Below are 24,580 nucleotides of genomic sequence, written 5' to 3'. Positions count from 1 at the left end.
GCCCCTGCACGGTTCAAGCCACCGGCAGCTCTTCCCTCACCTAGTGACGAAGGACTTAGAAATTTAGGATGAAAAGCACAACCATGTTTGACTTTTTTCCCCCCTAATTGCTTTCATTTTAGTCATATTTCAGCTTCCTCTTTGCACATTACATACTTCTGTTATTAATATCAGTGGTGACTATAGTAACACCTTTGAACTAAAAAAAAAAGAAAAAAGTTGTGTATAGTTCTGGGGTTCTTTGTCATTAACAAGATCTGACTCGATTTTAACGAGCAACAAAGACTGCATAACTCTACCCTGCCTTTTAACACATCTGTAGCCTTTCTAAAGCTGAACACAGCTCTGCAGAGTCACCTCTTGGAACAAAGTACGCTTGTTTTTTACAGTCAAAATCCACATATTCTCTCAGCCTGTTATAGAAGCAAAGGAAGAATAATTTCCCTGAGAGTCAACGAGATACTAGAGAATCATATCCATATATTTATATTCTATGATTCACCAATAATAAAATCCTTCTCTTACTCACTTTTAATGTCAGGCTAGGAGTCCAGCAGGGAGAGGAGACAACCACTTGGGAAGGGGGGAGGGGGGAGGCAGGAACGTCAGGACAAGTTCTATGACTTGAGACTTCCAGAAGCTGAGGAAAGACATGGTGCTTGGATAGAGCATAGTCCCTCCAGCTCACAAATTTCGGAGGAAACCGGGCAGGAGCCTTTTCAAGTTATTATGTTTTCTACAGAAGAAAAATCATCTCCCTTAAGGGGGAAGAGAGCAGCAGGCTGGTAATATTCATTCTCCTGGAGGGGTGAAATCGGACAACTCCAGAGTTGAGTATTTGTGTAAAACCAGTACCAGAGCTGTGAACAGACTCCCGGACCCAATCTTTACCCCCATCATGTTATATAGAAGCTTCTTGGGCTTGAGAACCCCAAGTAAGAGCACAGGTCTCACCTTTTGCACAGGTCCCAAACCAGGTACCAAAAGATCTGTCAGCAGCCAGGATTTCTGGCATGTTTTCAGCTCAAAGGCAACGCATGTATCCGTGCAGTCAAGATGGATGTGAACACGCACTCATGGGTTCTAAGCAATGTTAAATCCGACCACTTCCAAAAACTTTGAAATGCAAACCTGAACAGAGTGGGTTTATTCTGCTTAAGTGCCTAGGTGATAGGTGCAAGCTAAGGAGACACCCCAGAACTGAACCTGCTTCAAACTGTATTTAAGGGGCAGCAGGATCCCTCGTGCATTAAGTTAGCCTGAAAGTTTGCACTTCAGCTTCTGTGCATAGCCAGGAGAGCAAACCTATGTCATCCATTTGCCCTGACTTTAAAAGACAAGAAAGAAAGGAGAGAAGGAAAAAAAAAAAAGGAAAAAAAAAAGAAAAGATCAGACTGAGACTTCTTATAAATAGCATGAGAGAGAGTCCAGCCCAGCCAGGAGGTAGCTACAGAGCTGGCAAAGCTAGACAGGATCTCAAAAAAAAAAAAAAAAAAAAAGGAATCAGGAAATCCCCTGTGTCACCTCCTCCCACAATTGATTTCAAGCTTATCCCTCGTGCTAAGTCCATGAGGAAGAAGAAACTTCCTGGCTACAAGGGAAGAAAACACAGTTATTAATAGCTGCACAATGAGCAAGTATCAGAAGTTATGCTGCAGCCCTGGAAGATCTTGGCTGGTCGCGAGAATATCTGTTGCCATGGCAGTAATTGCTATACATGGTAAGAGCTAACAGTGGTGTGAGAACAATTTACTTTTTGATTTGGTGCCCAAAACAAGTTGCTTTTGTTTTTTCTCACACAGACACACACACACACAAAAAAAAAAAAAAAAAGAAAAAAAAACCTAAGCATTTATTAGGCTGTGCTTGATCCAAGACTGAACTTTTCACTTTCAGCATTGTTAGGGAAGGCAACAACAACAATGCCGAAAGAAGAGTAAATCCAGAGAACTGCCAGGAGAAGTGGCAAAGGTGGTAGCGCTGCCTCTCTCCTTTGGCTGCGCAGTCTAGAGACTGGAGCAAAGATCTGGGAAACGCTCAACTCTTTTTATATCCGATTTCTCCTGCTTGGTCAGACACCCACCTAGACAATACCCCAAATCTTTCCTCGTCTGCTCACAGCCGTCACTGGCCGTGCCTAGCACAGGACGTTCTTCCCAAATGCCCCCAAACGTGTCCCGCTCCTGGGCCCTCGCAAACGCTCTGAGCAGCACAGACCTCGCAGGGCTCCAGCACATCTCCCCTTCGCCTCCAGATCTGACCGTCTATTCCTGATCTTTGCATTCTCCCTTTTACGCATCTATTCACCCACGTGCCCCATGAACAGGTGTTTCTTTGAGTGCCTGTGAGCAGGATCTTGCCAAGAACTTTCGGAAAGCTCCACCAGGCCAGTCAACTGAATCACCCTTGCCCATATGCTTGCAAGCTCCTTCCAAGCACCAATGGATTTGTGCAGCTTGATTTAGTTCTCCAAAAGCCATGCCAAGTCTTCTCCAAAACACTGTATTTATCTACATGCCTCTTGTATTTTATTTCCTGGAACCATTCAAGAATGCTAGAAATGCTTCTTGGGAGAGGCCAGCTGTCCAACCATCATCCCAAACGGCGACAATCGGAGAGCTTTGTCCCGCAGAGCACATGAAGCTGGTCGTGTCCTCTGCCCATTTCCTCTTATCCCCCCAGAATCTGCACTTGTGTCATGGATGTTGGAGGGTGCACCCATGCCTGTTCTCTTTAGTATCTATTGTGGCCCCATTCCAAACTCCTTTGGCATCCGCTGATGCTACCTGCCTCCACAGCCTCCTGGGAGCCTCCCGGGGTCAACACCCACCATAAAACAACAGAAATACTTTCTTTTAGTTGATTTGAGCCAATCACCTACAAGTTGCACCAGGTGTCTCTAGCTCTGGCACTGTGAGGCCTGGTGAATAACATTCAACTTAGTCAGTACCTTCATGGTTTTGAATACACTGATCACATTCCACCCCCAGTCTTCTCCTGCCCAAACTGAGAATTCCCAAACATTTTAATCTCTCTTGATAAGAGAGTTACTCCAAACCTTAATCATTTTAATTGCCTTTCTCTGTACTCTCTCGAACCCTCTACGCCCTACTCAAGACAGAGGAGAAGCACGTGCAGCCACCAAAAGATGGGGTTTTAGACAGGGTCAAAATTATGTCCTCTGCTTTGTTATCATCATCCTTCCTGGGGGTGGTCAGTTTTTTGGCTGCCATTGCATACTGAGCTGATGATGTCAAAGAACTACCAGCAATGACTCCAAGATCCCTCCCGAGCTGTGACTGCCAGTTCTGCTGTCCCAGGCCTGGGATGGATCCTTCACCCTACACTTACCCCACATTCACCTATGCTGACGTTCATCCACCACCTATTTGTCTGCTCCATTCCACGAGGTCCTTCTGGAGCTCCTCACTTTCCGTGAGGTATTTGACTACCTGAAGGAATCTGGGGCCATTTGCAAACTTCGAGATTTCATTGCACACTCCTGTGTCTTAGGTCACTGATGAGGAAGACAGACACTCCCAGCACCAATCTCTAAGGCCTTAACTGCTGTCCTACTTTTTGCATCCTATGCTTTAACCAGCTCTCAGTCCAGAACAGGACAGGACCTTTCCTCTAGTCCTACAAAAACCAAACTGTTTTATAGTCTTTGGTGCAGAACTTCATTACAGGCTCTTTGAAAGCCCAAATATGATACATCCTCTGGCGTCTTTATCACGCTCCAGCAGGCCTGTGAGGCAAGTCTGGACTTTACAGTAACCATGCTGGAGCTTCTCCAAAAAGCTGTATTTGCAAATGCCTTCAGGGTTCTTGCTGACAGACCTCCCCGGCTCAGGGCACGGAGGCCAGAGCACTGCTCTGTGGTTCTCAGCACTCTCATCCAGCCCTTTCTAACAGTGCACAGGACACCCGGTTCCCACCTTTCCCCCACCCCTGGAAGAAACTGCCATCACACTCAACACTTTCAACTTTTCCGCCATGAAGGCTGCTTCACCAACAGGATGTACAAAGTAGCTCAACAATTTCAGATATAAGATCCTATAATGCTCTTGAATATCTATCTTTCCTCATTGCTTCTTGCCAGGCCCTCTGTCCGCTCCAAAACTACTTGCCTGGACATTCAACATGGGAAACTCCACAGCTCCTCCACAGGAGCCAAAACGGTCAAAAAGTGGATTCGATTTTCTGTTACAGCCTTATCTGTTTTCCTTTCACATCCTGACCTCTTCTCTGCAGCCTCTCCAATGGGCTTCTGCTGCATTTGAAAATGATTCGTGTTTGCTAAATTAATTCTTCCAAAGTCACACTTTTGCCCTATTTTGGTTTATACACAGTCTCTTGGAATGAGCATCTTTCCTGTCTTCTTGTACGGTTACAGCTGTATCTTTCTGACTGGCATGCTTCTTCCACCAGCCTTCCTTCCCTTGTCAGTTTACTTTTGTTTTCTGACCTTCCTTAAAGATTAGTAAAAGATAATCTTTTCTCGGTGGAGGTATCTATGCAATCTGAGCTGCCAATGTCACTACTAAAGAGCTTCCATACTGACTACGAGCCTTTCAGCTTCTTAGTGGCGGGGGGGCAAGGCAAATATCAGGGCATTTCTTTAAAGGTTAAAACATCAGAAGGGCCTTTTTCCAAGGCTCAGAAGCAAAGGCTGGTCCACTGCAGGGCAGATATAGGTGTCACAGATTTCATTAATACTGCCAGTCACAGAGACCCTGCCATATCCACAGGCTCTAAGCTACCAGAGCCGCTCTTGGACACAGAGGAACTGCAGTGATTGGAAAACTGGAACCCAAAACTTAGTCCTCTACATGAATCTGATTATCAGGATTCTGCCCACTGGAGGAGACAGTGAAAATGGGGAGCAGAGTAGCTTGATTCTTTAGCCCAGACACTCACCAGGGGCAGCAGGTCAGGAAAGTGGCTTAAATCAGAGTTTTCAAAGGTAGCCACACAGGCCCCGTTCCTGGATGCCCAGAGCGAGGTGCCTGCAGCCGCACCCACACTGTCACCAAAGGCCCCCCAAGGTGCCTGCGTGAGAAGCAGAGGGGCCTGGGCTCCATTCACAGATGGTAGCAGGAAGCAGAGGCCCCTCCCAGCCGAGGTCCTGGCAGGGGAATGCCTGGAGCGGGGTCTCCTTTCTGCCAGGAGGAGCCCGGACCTTCGCCTTCCGCATTATTCATCAATGACCTGGATGAAGGGACTGAGTGCTGCCTTAGCAAGTTTGCTGATGATACCAAACCGGGAGGAGCAGCTGATACCCCAGAGGGCTGCGCTACCATCCAGAGGGACCTGGACAGACTGGACAACTGGGCAGTGAAAAATCTTACGAAATTCAACAAGGCCAAGTGCAAGGTCCTGCACCTGGGGAGGAATAACCGCAGACACCAGTACAGGCTGGGGACCAACCTTCTGGAGAGCAGCTCTGCAGAGAAAGACGTGGGCATCATGGTGGACGACAAATTGACCATGAGGCAGCAGTGTGCCCTTGTGGCCAAGAAGGCCAGTGGGATCCTCGGGTGCATTAAGAAGAGCGTCTCCAGCAGGTCGACGGAGGTGATCCTGCCCCTCTGCTCAGCCCTGGTGAGGCCACATCTGGAGTATTGTGTCCAGTTCTGGGCTCCACAGTACAAGAGGGATGTGGAGCTGCTGGAGAGAGTCCAGCGCAGGGCTACAAGGATGATCAGGGGCCTGGAACATCTGCCCTATGAGGAGAGGCTGAGGAAACTGGGCCTATTCAGCCTGGAGAAGAGAAGGCTGAGAGGGGACCTGAGCAGTGTCTAGAAGTACCTCAAGGGAGGCAGCGAGGAGGATGGTCCTGGCCTTTTTTCAGTGGTGGCCACCTACAGAACTAGAGGAAATGGACAGAAACTGAAGCACCAAAAGTTCCACAGGAACTTAAGGAAAATTTTCTTCACAGTGAGGGTGACAGAGCACTGGAACAGGCTGCCCAGAGAGGTTGTGGAGTCTCCTTCTCTGGAGATCTTCAAACCCGCTTGGACGCAGTCCTGTGCCACGTGCTCTAGGTGACCCTGCGTGTGCAGGGGGTTGGACTAGATGATCTCTAGAGGTCCCTTTCAACCTTAAGCATTCTGTGATTCTGTGATTCTACAATCCGGCATTGCTGAGTGTGCAGAGCTGCCAGTGAGGTCAAGGTGCCCGCTGCTCCTGCCAAGGTCCCGCAGGAGATAAGACACAGTGCCCGGTTGCTGACAGAGTGCACAACCTCTTTGTTTAGAGCTTTGGATTCCGAAGAGCCCTGATCAATTCCCAACGGAAGCAGAGCAAAGCAAACAGGCTTCACGGCTCCCAGCTACTCGTCGCACCTTCGTTTTGTCGGAGCTGGTTCAGCAGGCATGAAGCTGAGGGGGATGAAGTCTGATCCCCTTCTTCATCTTGAGCCACATAGGAAAGCTCCACCAAAAGAGGGCTGTACCCCCAAAAAGAGTCTCCCAGAACACCCCCAGAGCAGCACCCAGGTATCGCCAGCAGCGGCATCGCCCACAGACCCACGTAAGGCCTGCCCTATGGAGAGCCCACAGCAGCTCCGCTCGGGATGTCCCTTCACAAGGACCAAGGGACCATGCCATGCTCTTGCACGGGCACATCTCACCACGACAAAACCTCCTCGTGTTCACAGATTTTGCCTTTCCCAAGGAAAACTGCCCCACCGAGTGCCCATGGGGAGAGTTCAGAGCAAAGCAGCACCCCTTCCTACTGCCAGTAACAGCACTAGAGAAGAAACTCAGGGCCACGCTGGCAAATTCAGGGAACCCACTTAATTCACATAAAATCCCTAAGTGCTTCAAACCCTCTCTATAGTGCACAGACACTGCAGATTCCAACCCAGGCATGAGGGGCAGCCTCCCTAAAGGTTCTGCTGCGCCGTGAGCCCCTCCGAACGCTCCCTTGAGGAAAGGGCCACGGCTGTGAGCCAGGGCCCGGAGCGGAGCCCCGTGCGAGGTGCCTGGGTAACCGCGTGGCCTGCGCTGTCCCCGTGACGGCCCTGCAGTGAGCCATGAGGACAGCACTAGCTGAGCCCCAAGGTCAGCTGCGGGGGCTATTTTATTTCAGTGCCCAGAGTACAAGATGTACATGGTATCAGGAGACACCTCAAAGAGGAAACTGCGCTCTTCCTCAAAGAGCTTCCACAGCAGAAGGCAGCCCCAAACGGCGCCCCCGAACGCAGCTCGCTGTCCGCGCTGGGCTAACGTTCCCACCACTGCCCATGGCCCTGTTTTCAGTTTTGAGTGGAACTATTCCAAGTGGGCTATTTGGTGATCGCCAAACTCTCAGCCTTATTCAGCCTGCAATCTTTGCTTTGAGTTTTAAGGACCCCAGGGAAGGGGAGAGAAGGTAGCGGAGGATGAAGTTTCCCCTCTCAGCCCACGGCAAAGCACCCCTCGCACCCCACACCAGGGCTACCCAGAAACTGCTGCAGTGGAAACTACTTTTCCTCTGCCGCACACTAGCAGCTTGTGCGGCTCAGCAGAAGCTCCCCTTGTGCAAAGGGGGACGAGAGAGGGTGGCTTCATCCAGGCAAGGCTGAACACAGAGCAGGCAGAGAGCGCGGCAGTGCCCCGCGAGTCACCAAGGGGGACGGGGACAGCGCAGCTGCCCTGCAGACCCTGCCCCATGCGAGAGGCCGCTGCTCCTCCCCTCTCAGCCCCGCTGCCACCACCAAGGGAGCTGTCACTGCAGCTCTTTCCAACCTCCTTCTCCAGCAAAGAGATTTTGGCCCTTGAGGTCAAAGTCTCCCCTAGGGAGCTGGGAAAGCTGACCTGGATGGACAACAGGGAAAAGGAAGAGGACAGGAACCTCCTGGCACCAGCACAGGCAGCCGTCGAAGGAGGGCTCTTATTCAGCACTACCTTTTAATAGCAGCTTTAAGACCTTCTCTAATGCGGCACATGGCCAATCCGCCTCTGCACCTCTGAAAAGTCCTGATCAGTCCTCAAGGATGGCTTTAGTAGCTGGAGAAACAGCAACTGCATAACAAACACCTCTGCAAGAGCTCTCAAAAAGCCAACTTAGAAGCCATGCAGGGTTTTTTTTTTAAAAAAAAAAAAACATATCTTGTCCAACAGCCCTAAATTCAATGTTTTTAGACACACAGAGGTGCAGCTGAGCAGACTAGCGACACGCTGCATGTTAAAGCCCAGCACAGAGGAGCCCCAGATCCTGTGCTCAGCTAATTCAGCTTGCTAAGCAATAGCTTTTCTGCTGGTTTAGTAAACCTAACCATTTTGGTGAGGGTCCCATAAAAGCCACCGCCAGGACAAGAGACCACGGCCACGCATGGTGTCATCGTGCACAGAACATCACCCCCTTTCGCACCCTCACCGTCAAGGTGGGAGAACATTTCTAGGATTTACCCACCCACGGCAGCACGGCACGACTGCACCAGATGTTCAACAGTCGGGGCAGCAACCTGCTTTGAGCACAAAGTGCGGACTGGGCTTCAGATCCACCTTCCAGATGCTTCCTCCAGAGCCTGATGGAGGGCAGGGCAGAGCACGGCTCACTGAGGTTGCTCTGGAGCAAGTGGCTGATGCGGGGTCACCCTAAGTCGTCCCCCCAGCTGAAACACAGGATGTCCCACTGCTACTGCCTGGGAGGGGTTGAAGATGCCTGACGTGAAAAGACCAACACACTTGCGGTATCCAGAGCCAGACTCAGGCTCTGTTCTGGAAGAGGACTAAGTGATTCTCCAGCTTGGAGAATCAGCACTGTTCTTTCTGGCTTCCACTTCTCCCACGCTACTGTTTTTGCACACAGCTGGGACCAACAAGGCCCAGGGCAGTACAGCGGACAAAAGAACACAGACTAGCAAGCAAAGAAAAACGCTGCAAGCCCCTGTGCAGAAATACAGACTATCCTTTAATCTCACTTCATCTGATAACGTTGACAAGGGGGAAGGCTTTTGATAAACAGTCCTCAATATGCAAAAGTCTAAATTTAAATATGGCCATGCCAGCTCATCCTGTTCCAGGAGTCACCAGCAAGAGTGACTGGTGCTGAGTTTGCTGGTTTAAGTAGCCTCTTTTCTATGATCAAACACATCCTGGTATTGTCATTCCAAAAAAAAAGACTTCTACTTTAGACTAACAGAAGTTTTCAGTCTCCAGAGCCTCATACCCAAGTCTTAGACTTACTTTAATTATAGGTCCTAGCGAATTTAGGCCTAGTTGACAGAACAGCCTATAACTGGACTCAGCAGCCACATCTTGAGTAACTTTCAGTGATTTTCAAACCAGTTTCAAGGAGGTTAGTACTTATATTTCACTGCAAAGCTGCCCAAGGGGTTCCCTGGCTGACCTGGTGGCACTCTAGCTGCTGCACCGCAACGCAGGACTTCGAGCAGGAGTCCCGGCGAGCGACCACAGGGCACAGGCCGGGGCAGAGCTGCGGCTCGCGCTCCAGCGCTGTGTCCTGCACAGTCATTGCATGGTCACTGCATGGTCACTGCGCGGTCACCGCGTGGCTCAGCACAGCCCAAGCACCCGTGGGCAACAGGAGCCCTGCGGGAAGCTCTGCCCTGCGCTCAAGCCTTCCTGCTCCCGACACAGGTTTCCAGGCAGTAAACACGGCGAGGTTGTTTGCACAGGTAGGAAAGAGCCCCATCTGCCAAAGCCAAGTGCCTTATGGCAGCTTCTCACAGCTGCCAAGTTACACACAGCAACGAGCCCAGGGCATGGGGATTTTATTTTCCCCCACTTCGGTTGTTTGCTTTTGGTAGATCATAAACCCTGTGGCTAAGAAAAAGCTCAGTCTAGAGGGGCCCAGGACTGCTCAGCCCCGAGCTGACATAGAAATAAACAGCCCGCCCGGAGAGCACGAGGTCCTCTCTGGCACCTTGTTTCGTCTGCACCAGTCTGCTTCCCGAACACAGAAAGCAAAGCACCAGCGAGACGCTGCTCAGAGAGCGAGGCACGAGGAGAACACAGGAGCAGTAAGGAAAATGCAACTTCCACATCAAATCATTTGCCTGCGATAGGTGAGAAAGAAGACAATGAATTATTTTGTTTAGATTTCTTTAGAAGTTTCCCAGTGCTGTGCAGCGCGCACCCCTCAGCAGAATCGCACATGAGACCCTGGGCCCAGCAGGAGGAAAGAGCTTGAGAAACCTCCGCATCTTGGGGGAGAACGCGGGGGATCTCGGAGTGTGTTTGGCACCAGCTGCATTGGAGTTTGCTCAATATTCAGCTGGAAATGTAAGAACCCTGTTATTCCTTAAACCAGCAACCTCAGACACTTGGAACAGTAATGAGGATGAGAGAATATATCCTGAATAGCAGTACCTTCCCATTCTCCCACGTGGGAAAGACCGATTGCAGGAAAGAGACACAAGTGCGAAAATATTTAATTCTTGAACCACAGGATCTAGTTCCAGATGCCACAACCAGATGGACCTCATGTCTGCTGTTCTAGTTAATCCATTGCTAGTGCTCCAAATCTGCTGTTTTAAGAAAACAGCAGAAAGTAGAAGACTCTTCCCCATGGTACGTATAAAAATGACCAAAGAACTTAGTGAACATTCATGACTGAGCTACCAAAAAGTGCAAGAAATTGCTTGAACAGTACAGCCTTTCTTTTCCTATAGCTGAACGACCTTTCTGCTCATGCCCCCAAAAAGATAAGTTAACAGCAGTATCAAATACATAAGTAATGGCTCAGAAACCCTCTCTGAATCCAGCTAAAACCAGATTCCAATGTTTGCTCTGGAATTTGTTTTTATTACAAATAAAAGGCAGTTTGCTAACTGTTCCAATCTGCCCAGAGGGCTTTTTAAAGAAACACGAGCATGTGCATGTCACAACAAGGCAGAAGCAATTGTGCTTTACCTGGAGAGGCTTGATAGAGCCTAAACGGAACACTTCAAATTTTGACATATTTATTTCATGAAAGCCTGTAAACATCTCCTCCTAATTGCACCATGCACTGAGAAAGCCTTTCGGGAAGTCAACAGGAATGGAAGCACCGGGAAAGGAGACCACAGACAGGGAGGAAACATCACTTCTTCCCTTTGAACTTCTGATTAGCTTCCATCAGAAGAGTCTGCAGTGTCTGAAGGTGTTTGCTCAAAGCCTTTATCTTCATGGCGAGACAAACGCTACAGCTGAAGATATGGCAACACCTTAGGAACTATTTCCAGGCCATGCCCATCCCGCTGATAAGACCAACTGAAAGAGCATACAGAAGCCTTGCAGGAAAGATGACCACCTTGCCCTCCGCCAGAAGTTACTGCCACCTTGATTTTGCTGGAGCAAAAACAAGCCCCCGGTTTCACTTAAAGCGAGCTGGTCACCCAGCCCTCAACCCTTTCAGGCAGGGCAAGCTGCACCGGCACTCTTGCAAGTTGCTTCACCAGCTCCTGAGACGGAGCAGTGACAACCTGCAGGAGCCAGCAGCAGGAGCAAGACCCCTGACAACCTCCTACACCTATGCCCTCCTCCAGCGACATCCGTGCCCTGAGAAAGATAAAGCAGAAACCTTTGCGGCCTGGCTCCTTCGAAGGCACGCGAGCTGTAGCTAGGAATAGGCTCAACTAGTGGACTCAAGAGTCGGATAAGGTGGGAACAGGAGTGTGTCCCACCATCACGGCGAGCCGTGTCTATTCATGGCCTCGCTTAAGCCAGGTAAGAGCAAGGTAAATCAGGGCAGGCACCAACACAGAGGATCTGCGCAGCTGATAGCAGAGCAAGGCTCCTGCGCGCCATGAGAAGCCAAATGCCCCGACAGTGCCGAGCCACGAGGGAGTTCGGCCACGCGGCCCAGCCAGTGGCCCTGCAGCGCAATGAAGAATTGTGTGAAGTTTTCACTCATTCCAAAATTAAAGACCCTGAAAAAAGAGCCACAGAAACTAGTACTTGGAGAAAGGTGGATTAAATCTTGAGTAACCCAAAATTTGTCATTCACAACTTACTCATATTCAAAGCACTCAGATTCAATGACAAAAATATGGGCCTTCTTATTTTTAGGATATCATCATCATAAACAGAAAATAAAGCCTGTGAATCCTTTACCTTTTATATTGACCGGAAGAAAAGGCAACCAATTCACCAGTTTTCCCACTGAACTGGTATATTAAGGACCCATCTCCACTTAATCCTTCTGCCCATGTAGCTAACAAGCCTCCAGCAACGCGCCGGACCTTGGGTGCAGAGTAAGGAATGTCACCGTCCCTCTGCCAGCTTCCCGATGCTGCTGGATTTGAGTATCCCAGCCATGCTACTGGAATGACACATCAAATCTTTGTCATAGATAAAAAGGCAAACAAGCGATATCCTTACCAATGCATTTAGCTATCGACAAATACAGATGCTATTTCCTTGAAGTAATGGATCTCCTGCACACAAAATTTTAAAGACGAGGGGAACTGCCTGCTATTGCAGCCAGGTAAAGCCAACACCAGAGGAACATCCGGACCAACACAAAAAATGCCTCAAAGCTCAGACACAAAGTCACACTTCAAGGTAGTCTCTCACTCTTTCATCTGTGTACCGTGGCGCATTATATTTTTTGGAGGTCCAGTATACAAGCTGAATGCAGCATATTTGCCTCTCACACTCTCAAGCATGACAGCCCTAAGCGAGACAGATTCCCACTCTTTTTGGCATATCAAACGTGCAGGCCCTCTGCAAGGCTTTCAGCTACAGACCCAACAACTGGCGGGCTGAAAGCAGCCTTTTGTATAACAAGGACGACCATAAAACTCCCCTGCTCACAAAAAGTATCAGGCCAACATACTTGGATTTTCCTGTAGCTTATGCGCTTATGACTTAGGCCAACACATCTGTTTCGGTTAAGCAAACCTGTTATGAATGCAGAATGTGAACTATCTGACCAAAAACCTGGCTTCAAACTGTGCATTCTTGTAATCCACCGTGATCTCGGCATCACTTCCAATAGCCCAGATCCAACCGATAGGAAAGAGCCAGCTCATCAACTCGGCAAACAGTGAATATACACACACAAAAAAAAACACCCAAAAGATGGTCAGTTGAGGATACACTGCTCTAGCAAGGGAAAACCCAGCACACGGAGCTCTGCTCGGCTGCACGGGCAAGCAGGACAGCCCCAGATCTACATGGCTTTATCGGCTTGTCCAGTCCATCCCTTGATGTGAGCAACCTGCAACCTTGAACTCCGAGCAGCGAATGTCCCTGCCCGTTACCAGCATGAGGGCAGAAACGGCAGCTACAAGTGGTTGTTGCTAGCAGAGAGCAGAGCTGCTACTAACCCTTTTGCTCTGGATAAACTCTGTTTTTCTACATCTGTCTCCGAAGTTTTGGGGATTCCTGCCCAAGATAAGCTGCGCTTGCACATTAACTCAAACTGCCTACTGGAAGAGATGCAGAAGGGGCAGGGAAAAAAAGAAAAGAAAAAAGCAAAAGGCTCTTCCAACCCCCTTGCCCCACCACGGCGCCACCGAGCAGGGCGCGAGCACCACTCTCCCTTCGCTCCCCGGACACAGACAATGTGAGACGGGGCTTGAAATCTGGTGCCCCTGGGGAGAGCTGTGCTCGCAGGAACATTAAATTGTTCTGAACTTTTCATGCACGGATGAAAAAGAATAATTTTTTTTTTTTTTGGCAAAAGAACAGGAAGGCAGCTGGCATCGGCCGCCGGGAAGCCGGGGTTTTTGCCAGCGCCGAGCCTTCCTCCGCGCGGAACAGAGCGTTATTCAGCACTGCTGGCCCGCAGAGTGCGAGGGACCCTCTGAATGGGGCTATTCAGAGCCGCGGGAGCGCCGCGGCACGGGTGCGCGGCGGGCCCGGTTACCTGGCCGCCCGGCAGCAGGTGACCGCGGCTCCACACCGACCCCTCCAGCGAACCACGCGCGACCGCCGCTCTGGCCGCGGGGCCGGGAGTCCCTTCCTCCCGCCGCAACTCGAGCAGCTGGCGCGAACAGCCCGCGCCGGGCGCCCCGCAGGCCGCGCTCGGCGGCGGGCGGCCCCGGTTCTCCGCTGGCGGCGGGCACGGCGCCGGGAGGGCGCGCGGGACGGGGCTGTTCTCGCTTCCTGCTCCCGCAGCCGGCCGGGCCGCTCGCACGGGGCGCCCCTCGGCGCGGCTGCGGCCCCGCGGGGAGCTGCTCGTGCCGGGGCTCCGCGGGAGCGCAGCCCGCGACCGTGGCGCGAGGGGGAAGCGGCGCCGCCGCCCGGGCGGCTGCGGCCCACGGCGGGACCCGGCGCGGCCGCCTCAACAGGTGCGGGCGGCCGCACTCACCTCTCCGCCATGGCGCGCTCGGCCGCGCCGTCTCGCTCCTCTCGCGGCTGCCGCCGCCGCGGCGGGGCAGGACGTGTAACTCGATGCCGGCTCCGCCCGGGGGCGGCCCAGCCGCCAGCGCCGCCGGGACCCCGGGCCGCTCCCCGGGTCCCTCTGCCGGGGGCCGCGGCGGGGCGGGCGGCGCTGGGCCCCGCGGGCCGCGGGCAGCCCCTGGCGGCGGCCGCGGCGCCGCCGGGCCCTGCGCGGGGTCTGGGGCTGCTCGCGGGGCCGCGCCAGCCGCGAGGGTCGCGGCTCCCTGCGCGTCTGGGCCGGGGGTGGCGCCCGGGGACCCCGCGAGCTGGGGTCGCGGTGGGAATGAAGAGGGCGAGGCGGAGCCGGGACCTCGCCGGGCGTTTCGGAGGGGCTGGGAGGGGAGCCCCGCACCCCGCCGTGGCCCGGGAGGAGGCCAGCGCACCCCCCGGGGAGCGGCACCCGTGCACGGGGCTCCTGGAGCGCTGAGCTGCTTCAGCTCTTCGAGCCGCAAGTGAATAACCACAGTAAGCTCTCAGGGCCCCGTGTGTGAGGGAGCAAGGAAAACCCTGGTCATCTGGGCCATGTGTCCCAGGTAGCGCGGGGCACTTGCAGGGCAGTTCACAAGGTGCACACGCTCTGTTGGCCAGAAAGCAAGGCGAGCCCGCGCGATGGAAACTCGCGCTCCACATGCACTTCCCTGGCACTTGGCTCCTGGGTTTTCAAAAGTGTTTCTTCAAACAATGGGGGACTTCAACTACCCCGACATCAACTGGAAGGACAACACAGCCAGGCACAAACAGTCCTGGAGGTTCCTGCAGAGCGTCGACGACAACTTTTTGACGCAGGTTGTGGAGGAGCCAACGAGGAGAGGTGGGCTACTGGACCTCGTGCTATCAAATAGGGAGGGACTAGTAGGAGATGTTAAGGTGGGGGGTAGCCTTGGCTGCAGTGACCATGAGTTGGTGGAGTTCAGGATTCAACGAGGAGGAGGCAGGGCTGTAAGTAGCCTTGCGACGATGGACTTCAGGAGGGCCAACTTTAGCCTCTTCAGAGACCTCCTCGGTAGAATCCCATGGGCTAGAGCTCTAGAAGGAAGGGGGCCCAAGAGAGCTGGTTACTTTTCAAGCAGCACTTCCTCCACGCCCAGCAACAGTGCATCCCTGTGTGTAGGAAGTCAGGCAGAGGGGGCAGGAGACCTGCGTGGATGAGCAAGGAGCTTGTGGCAATGCTCAAGCAGAAGGCGGCAGTATACGGAATGTGGAAAAAAAGGACAGGCCCCCTGGGAGAAATACAGGAATGTAGTCAGGGAATGCAGAGATGCGACAAGGAAAGCTGAGGCGCGTTTGGAGCGCAATCTGGCAAGAGACGTTAAAAATAACAACAAAAAAAACTTCTTCAAATATATTAACAGAAAAGGAGGATCAGGGAAAACGTGGGTCCGCTGGTGAACGGGATGGGCACCCTGGTTACGAATAACACAGAAAAAGCAGAGTTGCTCAATGCCTTCTTTGCTTCGATGTTTACCAAGGGCAGCCCTTTAGGGCCCCAGGCCCTAGGGACAAGAGAAGAAGCCAGGAGAGAGGAAGGCTCACCCTGAGTAGAGGAAGATTGGGTCAGAGAGCACCTAAGGAAACTCGATACCCACAAATCCACGGGCCCTGATGGGATGCACCCCAGAGTGCTGCGGGAGCTGGCAGATGTCGTAGCTAAGCCGCTCTCCATCATCTTTGAAAGATCCTGGAGAATGGGGGAGGTGCCGGAGTACTGGAAGAAGGCCAATGTCACGCCAGTCTTCAAAAAAGGCAGGAAGGACCCAGGCAACTACAGGCCAGTCAGCCTCACCTCCGTCCCCGGAGAAGTGATGGAACGGCTCACACTGGCTGTTGTCTCCGGGCACATGGAGGACAAGAAGGTGCTCAAGAGTAGTCAGCATGGATTCACCAAGGGGAAATCTTGCCTGACTAACCTGATAGCCTTCTATGATGGAATGACTGGCTGGATAGATGAGGGGAGAGCGGTGGATGTCGTCTATCTCGACTTCACCAAGGCTTTTGACACCGTCCCTCAAAACATCCTCCTGGGCAAGCTCAGGAAAGTGTGGAATAGATGAGTGGACAGTGAGGTGGATTAGGAACTGGCTGGATGGTAGAGCTCAGAGGGTGGTGATCAGCGGTGAAGAGTCTAGTTGGAAGCCTGTAGCTAGCGGTGTCCCCCAGCGGTCAGTCCTTGGTCCAGTCCTGTTCAATTTATTCATCAATGACCTGGATGAAGGCACGGAGTGCTCCCTCAGCAAGTTTGCTGATGATATGAAACTGGGAGGAGTAGCTGATATCCCAGAGGGCTGCGCTGCCATCCAGAGGGACCTGGACAGACTGGACAACTGGGTGGTGAAAAACCTCATGCAATTCAACAAGGCCAAGTGCAGGGTTCTGCACCTGGGGAGGAATAACCCCAGACACCAGTACAGGCTGGAGACTGACCTTCTGGAGAGCAGCTCTGCAGAGAAAGACCTGGGTGTCATGGTGGACGACAAGTTGACCATGAGGCAGCAGTGTGCTCTTGTGGCCAAGAAGGCCAGTGGGATCCTGGGGTGCATTAAGAAGAGCGTCTCCAGCAGGTCGAGGGAGGTGATCCTGCCCCTCTGCTCAGCCCTGGTGAGGCCGCATCTGGAGTATTGTGTCCAGTTCTGGGCCCCACAGGACAAGAGGGATGTGGAACTGCTGGAGAGAGTCCAGCGCAGGGCCACAAGGATGATCAGGGGCCTGGAACATCTGGCCTATGAGGAGAGGCTGAGGGAGCTGGGCCTGTTCAGCCTGGAGAAGAGAAGGCTGAGAGGGGACCTCATCAGTGTCTGTAAGTACCTCCAGGGAGGCAATGAGGAGGATGGTGCTGGCCTCTCTTTAGGGGTGGCCACCTACAGAACTAGAGGTAATGGCCACAAAATGAAGCACCAAAAGTTCCGCATGAACTTAAGGAAAAATTTATTCACATTGAGGGTGACAGAGCGCTGGAACAGGCTGCCCAGAGAGGTTGTGGAGTCTCCTTCTCTGGAGATCTTCAAAACCCACTTGGATGCAGTCCTGTGCCACATGCTCTAGGTGACCCTGCGTGTGCAGGGGGTTGGACTAGATGACCTCTAGCGGTCCCTTCCAACCTTAAGCATTCTATGATTCTATGATTCTCTGAAACAAAGACATCGTTCAAAAATGAAAGGTGCCTGAAACGAGGTTAAGGCATTTGAACTAAGGTTACCTCTGTCACGGCTGCGTGGAGGCTGTGGTTGGTGCTGTTCCCAGATGTAGCCCGAGCTTTTTCCAGGATCACCAGCTGCCCTGGTAAGTCATTTGCTCCCTGTGATCTCTGTGCTCCTGCATGGCCCTCTGCAAGAAAGCATCTGCCCCAAACCATGCAAAGTACTTTAACAGCTCTGCTTTTCACAGAGTCACAGAAGGGCTGAGCTTGGAAGGAACCTCTAGAGATCATCTAGTCCAGCTCTGCTCCAGCAGGGACACTGCTTTTCTGCCTTTGTGTTTTTTTTTTTTTCTTTTTTTTCCTAAAGTCCTGCGAGAGAAGAGGTGGAAAATGGGACCTGGGAAAGTGAGCCCTGAATCAGTGTGGAGCACAGAAACTGTCTGTGCTTTGCTGTGGCATTGAGCTAGATGCAGAGCTGTCCTTACAGAGCCCTTCCCAGAGCTGTCAGGGCATGCAGTGAGGATGATAAGCCTTGGTCTTCAGTATAAGATTCCCAGGGTCTAGTTTTGCCCATGCATGTTCCTTTTTTTCCTTTCTTTCTTTCTAAGAAATTTGGGGAAGATTTTGAGGACTCTTTATGTCTGTGTCCGTAATACAAATTGATCTGGTCAAGTCAGGGCAGAAATACCAAATGTGCCCCTGCATTTTCACAGATGAACTGTGAGTGTGTGAACAGCCTAATGCCTCAGGTAGAGCGTCGCTGCGGTCACTCACGAACACCTTCCACCATCACAAATACTCCGAATAAACAAGGTCAGTGCTAAAGGTGAGCTCTTGCCAGCTCACCTCGGCTTCACCAGCCACCGAGCTGTGACGTGTCCCTTGGCAGAGTGGTACAGCCGGTCTCAGGAGTGCAGTCCTCGTTATCAAAATGCTGATGGAAATGGGCAGGGTTCCCACCTAAGCCACACAAGGGTCCTGTCATTCCAGAGCATGAACAGCCCCCCAGGAGCAGGCAAATCCTTATGACGGAGCTGCCAGAATTCCTCAGATCCCCCCTAAGAAGGAGTGTGAGGCTTGGCAGATGCTTGGTGGATTCTGTCGCTAGCAGAGCGGTGTTAGGGCCGCGACGCACAGCACAGTTCTGAGAGCGTCAGAAACGAGTCTGTGCAGCTTGTTAACCCTGCAATATGGCAGTGAATCAGCTGGCAGGGGTCCTTGCGCAGGCTGATGGAGCACTCACTGTGTTCTCCAGCAGACGGCGTTTTGGCACTCCTGACTGGGTAATTTGGCACTGCTGGGTAATTCAATCTGAAGACACTCATGTGAGGTCCCACTGCACTTTTAAATAACAAATAGAGAGACAGTGAGATCATGGCAAGTGCGCTCGCTGGCGGGGCGCGCAGCTGCATCACGCGCGGCCGCGGGAAGCAGGGCCCCGTGGGGGCTGCGCAGGCCCCGGCCACACAAGGATGGATGGACGGACAGACAGACGGACAGACAGCCCGTGGCCCTGGGGATGCAGCTACAGGGCGAGTTCTGCAGGGTTACAGGCCTCGAGGAGTGGGGCAGAAACGGCGAGAGTGGAAATGGCAGGTTTATGCCAGCTCTGCACTAGACACAAAGGTTTGCTGGTGTAGCTCTAAAGTGGAGCTAAACTGGCAGCTCTGCTGGGTGCGGATACAGATCTTACGGGCCTTTGCCAATAAAGGCTATACCTGTTCTCTGAGGGAAACAGCGGTACTGGGAAAAATGCTTCCTGCAGCCTCTATTTAGGGCTTTTGAAGGTGTCGCCTGGGTGTATCAGGTTTATGAGTTGACACTACTGCATTAGCAAAAGCTTCCACACTTTGGGTAGACTGAAAACAAGCTGTGAAACGGGGGAGGTTGCAACAGCCCCAGCACGAGGGAGTCCCAGACGGCAGTGACATGGTACATGGGAAGTTGGCCACAGGAGGGACCAGACAAGCATTTATTCTTTGTACAACATTGTTGTTTTATTTTGCATATTAAAAGGTGTGATGATGATGTGTAGGCCATTCTCAACCTACACATCTAGCAGGACAGCAGGACCATCTATAAAGTTACTGTTGAACGACTAGACTTTTGAGGCTAAAACTCCCAGATGCGATTCCGCACACGCTGCTTTAAGAGATCCTCTCCTTTCCCATCCATCATCCTGCTTCGCTGGCTGCTTCCACCTCCTTTCTCGTGTCACTGGGAGCTGCAGTCCAAGCAGCAACACCGCCCAAGCCACCTCTCCCAGCTCTGGGCGGAAGAGTATGCAGGGGGTCCCGCAGTGCTCAGTGGCTTCCCAGCTCCCTGTGTGAGCCCCTACCTGCTGCAGGAGAAGGCGGCACCCGCACGGCCAGCGCACACAGGTCAGGGCTCCCAGAAGGGCTCCTCTCTCGAGCCAAACCAGGTGACCTGCAGGTGCCCAGAGACACAGAGCAGATGTTGGAATGATGTCCTCACACCAGTCCTACTCATGAGCAAGCTACACAGCAGTCTCGTGCTCCCTCACACCATTGTGCATGAAGAGTGAGGAAGCACCATGAAGGCAGTGGGTGGTCATGTACCTCTGACGCCAAGAGCACTCTGAGGCTCAGAGATCCCCACTGCTGGAAGAGGCAGGCTGATTAAGAAGGGATTCACTTACTGGGCTCTGTTTATGATTTATGGTTTATGATGCTGTGACTTAGACACAGCTGCAAAGGCTAGATTTAAATGGGGCATAAATTTGTATGAACCACCTACTAGTGGCTCCTGGTGCAATACTATAAAGGGGTCCTGTAGATAAGGGGTCCTCTGAAGATAGTGGTGGGTCACCACTTGACAAATGCACAGCAGATCAGGCCCACTCGTCATTATGCCCACCATTAATATGCTAAAATTGACAGAAGAAAGTGCAAATGAGGTCTCTGTAAAGAGTCTATAAAGTCATGGCAAAGGCATCACAGTATCTCCAAGAGCAGTAGGTTAAAAATCCCTGGCCCTTTCGCTAATAGTGAAGCCAAGCTGCCTACAGCGCATTGGAAGAAATGGCCTTCAGGAATTATGAAGCTGTGAATACTAGAAAAATTAAGAGGTATACGATTAACATTTCCAAGCCAAACTATCCCCTTGCTGTTTGTTCTCGGCTGGCATACATTTCCTACAACTATTGCTGAAGAACGGAGAGCATCCAGGACCATGACACTATTCTTGAATTGTTCCTTCAGATGCTGCTGCCCCGTGGAAGAACCTGTGTCTAGAGACATTCACCAACCATCCGCCATGAGGCTGCCCAGCTGATGGACGTCTGCACTTGCGCACACACTCCACACCAGGAAATCACAGCTGAAGAACCTCGAACGAAGGCCCTTCCTTGCCTGTGGGCCTGGAAGACGCTGTGACGTGCAGGGTGGGAAAGGCTGGAGGTGCTGAGGGTCTTGGGCCTGCATTGCCTGCGGGAGGGCAGACCCTGCCCTTGCTCCTGCTCTGGTCACAATGAGACTGCACAGGCAGCAACACGTCCAGCACAGTGTCAACCTCAAGGTGTCTCCCCATTCACCCTGGTAGGAGAAATAGCTCCATTCGGGTGTGAATGAAGCTTTCTGCTGTGTCGTGTGATACAGGCCTCTGGCCATGGAGTGACGTCACCTCGGAGTGGCCCGTGACGTTGCTGGCAGTCCCTGCACTGTGGCTGAGGCTGGTTGCCATCCCCAGACCTGCTCTGCTCTGCTTGCCCAGTGGGACTGTGCCAGGGAGCCCCGTCCTGCCTGGCCCTGTCACCTCGGCCCCAGCTTGTCTGCGCAGGTGGAGCAGCCCAATCCTGCTGCTTCCTGATTCTGCAAGGCCCTGTGGCTGGGGCGAACAGGAGCAGCCCCGTTGTCTTGCTGGCAGAATGGCCATGCAGCCCCCCAGGCTCCAGCACGGCCTAGTGCCTCAGCAGCGACTTGAGCAAACCAGTCAGAGAGGACAGCAGGGACCACAGGGAGGCCCCAGTGGCCTGTTCCTTCTGCTTGACCTCTGCTGGCTCCCATGGCAGCAAGGGCACCTCTGCCTTCCCTTCCCTGGCCCTGTCCTTCCCTCTCCTTTGGGAGCTGCAGCCAGGTTCATCTCTGGGCACTCTTGCACAGAAGGAGGCGCTAACGCTCCAAAACATCCCGTGCTGGGAAAGCCATCTGTAAATAGGTCAGACTACTCCTACGAATGCTTACATGTGGGCAAGACTTGATCTTCATTCTATTAGGAGAGTTTGGGTTAAAGCCCTCCAAAGCTCCTCTCCATCCAACGCATCTATTACTCTGTGACAGGGTGCTCAAGGTTCAAGCTGGACAAGTAGACGTGGTGAATTCTCCATTACTTGGGGGCACAGGTATCTTGTACCAGCTGTATTGGGTACTTTTTTATTGAAAGGGACCAGGCTGACCTGGAGGGTGTGAGACCCAATTAAGAGTCTTAGAATGAGCCAAAGCAAAACCATCCCCATTCTTAGTGAACCCAGTCTGTGCTTTGTAGTTGGCTGTAGACAACAAATAGCCCACAGTGGGCATTTGGAAAGACCTGATGGGATATTTGGTCATTTTGTAATATATATATATATATATATATATATATATATGTTTTTAAGCAGCAATCTGCAGCTTTTTTTTTCATGGTGAGGAAGATGTTGATTCATATGACGAACCAGATATTCTGTGATGGGGCTTTTTAAAAATCTTCCTTGTCCCAAATTTTTCCTCCTTGCTGCCTTCAGCTCCCTTGCAAAGTAAGCAGTCGTCATATCATGTTACCAATTGGCAATGGCAGCAGCTGGCTGTAACCCAGCTTTAGCAGCATGGGACACGGAAACAGATGGAGCAGCAAATGCTCTTTGTTTCCTCTCCTGCTTTCTAAAACAGATTGTAACTAAAAACATACAGGAGAGATTTCTGCTATCTTTCCTGCTACTGCAGCTCCCTGGCTGCCTACAAAACTGTGGAATGAGCTCTGGCAGGGGTCACTGCTTGCCACAGCACAGAGACCTCTCTGCCATTCTAGAGGGGAGCTGCAAAGATGAGGAGAAGCATGAGATACTCCTGCAACAGCTACAAACCCTGAAGGTAAATGAGGGTGTAGTTAGAGGAGTGAGTTGAACCAAGCGGAAAGCTCGCTATACGTCGAGTAGATGAGTAGTAAACTAAGTAAACTCATTAAACTGGCACAAAACTCATCCAGCACATCGGAAGTGAGCAGTGCTTTCCCAAATTACTAACCTGAGCTGGCTCACTGGACAGTCAGACAAGCAGCAGAACAAGGACAAGGACGAGGAGCAGAATCACACACCAGAATTGGGAGCTGAGAGAGAGAAGAACGGGGCAGGAAGGTGCAAGTGGAAATGCACTTTTTGAAACACAGGACTGACTTGATCAGTTCGGGTACAGAGAAAAGTTCACGCTCCCAGGTCACTTCCCATAAGCTAACTCCAGTGTTGTTGGCAAGGAAGATTGGGAGAACATCCGCAGCAGAGCTCTGCTCGCCTTGCCTTGCAATTCCCATGGTCTCTACCCAGGCATGGAAAGGAGAGCAGAAACCCTTCCAAAACAAGGTGCCTATGTCCCTACCAGCACCTTAGTTACAGCTTCCCAAATATTTACTCTGTCTGTGCTTCTCACACCTCTCTATGTCTGGTAGGAGCACAGCTGCTGTGAAGCCAGCTAATCTCTGTCCTCTGAGGATTTACCAGTCAGTCCAAAGGTGTGAGCTGGGTAACAGTGCTCTCTTTTGCCTGGAGGAGACATCGTGCACTCAAAAGGTGCAGTTACCCCATGCATGTGGGTCAGCTATGCAAGTCCTGGTGCCAGCTGGCTTGAGCTGACATCCTGAGTCCAGGACAGCGTGGGCGCAGGGCAGAGGACACTTGCCGAGAGGTGGGTGGCTGAGGCTGGTGACACGAGACTGGGCTGGCACTGCTGGCTGCACCCGGACGGGCACCTGAGCAGCGGTAACACAGAGGTCCCATCTTACTTCAGCTTTACCTTCTCCCGCCAGGGCTACACTACTGTCTGTGGCACGGCTGGCTTGGTTGGGTAGGATTCCTTCGAGTGATGCTCATGCCAGATGGTGTAGTGTTGTTGTAAGTACTCACCAAGAAGGGAGTTCAGTCGTCGTAGCCACAAACAGAACCAGTAAGCCCTAGAGCTAATTCTATGGTCTGGTATTTTCTTCCGATGGGATTTAAACTAATTGAATCCCCATTTCTGTGAGAACCTGGGAGGAGTGACCTGCCTCCGCGGGTAAGGAGAGACAGGGATGTGCTAAGCCAAGCGCCCCATTCCTCAGCAGCGCAGGGGCTTTTCCAGGGACAGCTCCTCCCCACTTGCGGCGTCCTGGGAGATGGTTCACATTTCTGCTCGCAGTTCTGTCAGCATGTTTAGCATTATCATCTGCCTAGATTTTCTTTGTTTCACCCCATTATTTCTGTTAGTCTCCACTGTCTTACGTAATTTTTCTCCATTTCCTTGCTTATGGATCTCCCTGATGGAAATAGCTGTAGGTTGCTATTTCTCCTCATACCCTTTGGGAAATGATATCGATCTGATTTTTTAAAAACTTGAAGTTAATCCCTTTTGCGCTCAGATAATGTCTTCAGTTTGATCCGCATGCTTTCAGTCTATTAATACATTTGATAACAAAATGTTCCATAATGAATGTGCAGAAGGACCATTTGTTATCATCCTCTAGCAGCATCTTACACCTTTCCTTTCATCTCCACTTGTATGTTTAAGGTTTTGAGGACCAGACACGATGCCACTGAAATCAACAGGAGTGGCAGCAAGTTTTTTGCTCCACTGCATAACTGCAGGGAGAAGCAAAGTGTCTGAATCAGTAATTGCTGGGGTTGCAGTGCCAAACTTACCAGTTTGCATCTGTTGTACTAATTTTGTCAGGCAAGCTCAGTTTCTGTGAGCATCCAGGCACTTAGCTTTAGGCAATCCACCTTGAAAGCTGTTCTGTGTTAGTTTTTTAACATTTTGGATATCTGTTAAACAGGCCAACTAAACAAACGGATTTTTGCATTTTAATTTCTGTGCTGTGCACAAAGGCCAGGTGCTGACAAGCGCAATGCACAAATCTGTTGTCTGAGCACCTTCCTGGCTGC

The 24,580-nt window shown here is 51.7% G+C and overlaps 1 protein-coding gene across 1 annotated transcript in view; it reads right to left on the bottom strand.

The window, feature by feature from the left end:
* The window catches only part of LOC104566063 (rho GTPase-activating protein 39), a 58,235-nt gene extending 43,967 nt beyond the window's left edge, over positions 1-14,268 (bottom strand). The window contains exon 1 of the mRNA XM_088536077.1: positions 14,251-14,268. Coding sequence (XP_088392203.1) covers positions 14,251-14,261 — 11 coding nt within the window. The 5' untranslated portion in view covers positions 14,262-14,268. The remainder of the gene's footprint in view (positions 1-14,250) is intronic.
* Positions 14,269-24,580: the final 10,312 nt, after the last annotated feature.

This window comes from Tinamus guttatus, unplaced genomic scaffold (genome assembly GCF_059628265.1).
Source record: "Tinamus guttatus ecotype Peru unplaced genomic scaffold, ASM5962826v1 Tinamus_guttatus_pri_ptg000650l, whole genome shotgun sequence".
Taxonomy (NCBI): domain Eukaryota; kingdom Metazoa; phylum Chordata; class Aves; order Tinamiformes; family Tinamidae; genus Tinamus; species Tinamus guttatus.
Note: the sequence above shows the minus strand (reverse complement) of the source record. Positions and strands in the feature narration are given on the sequence as shown.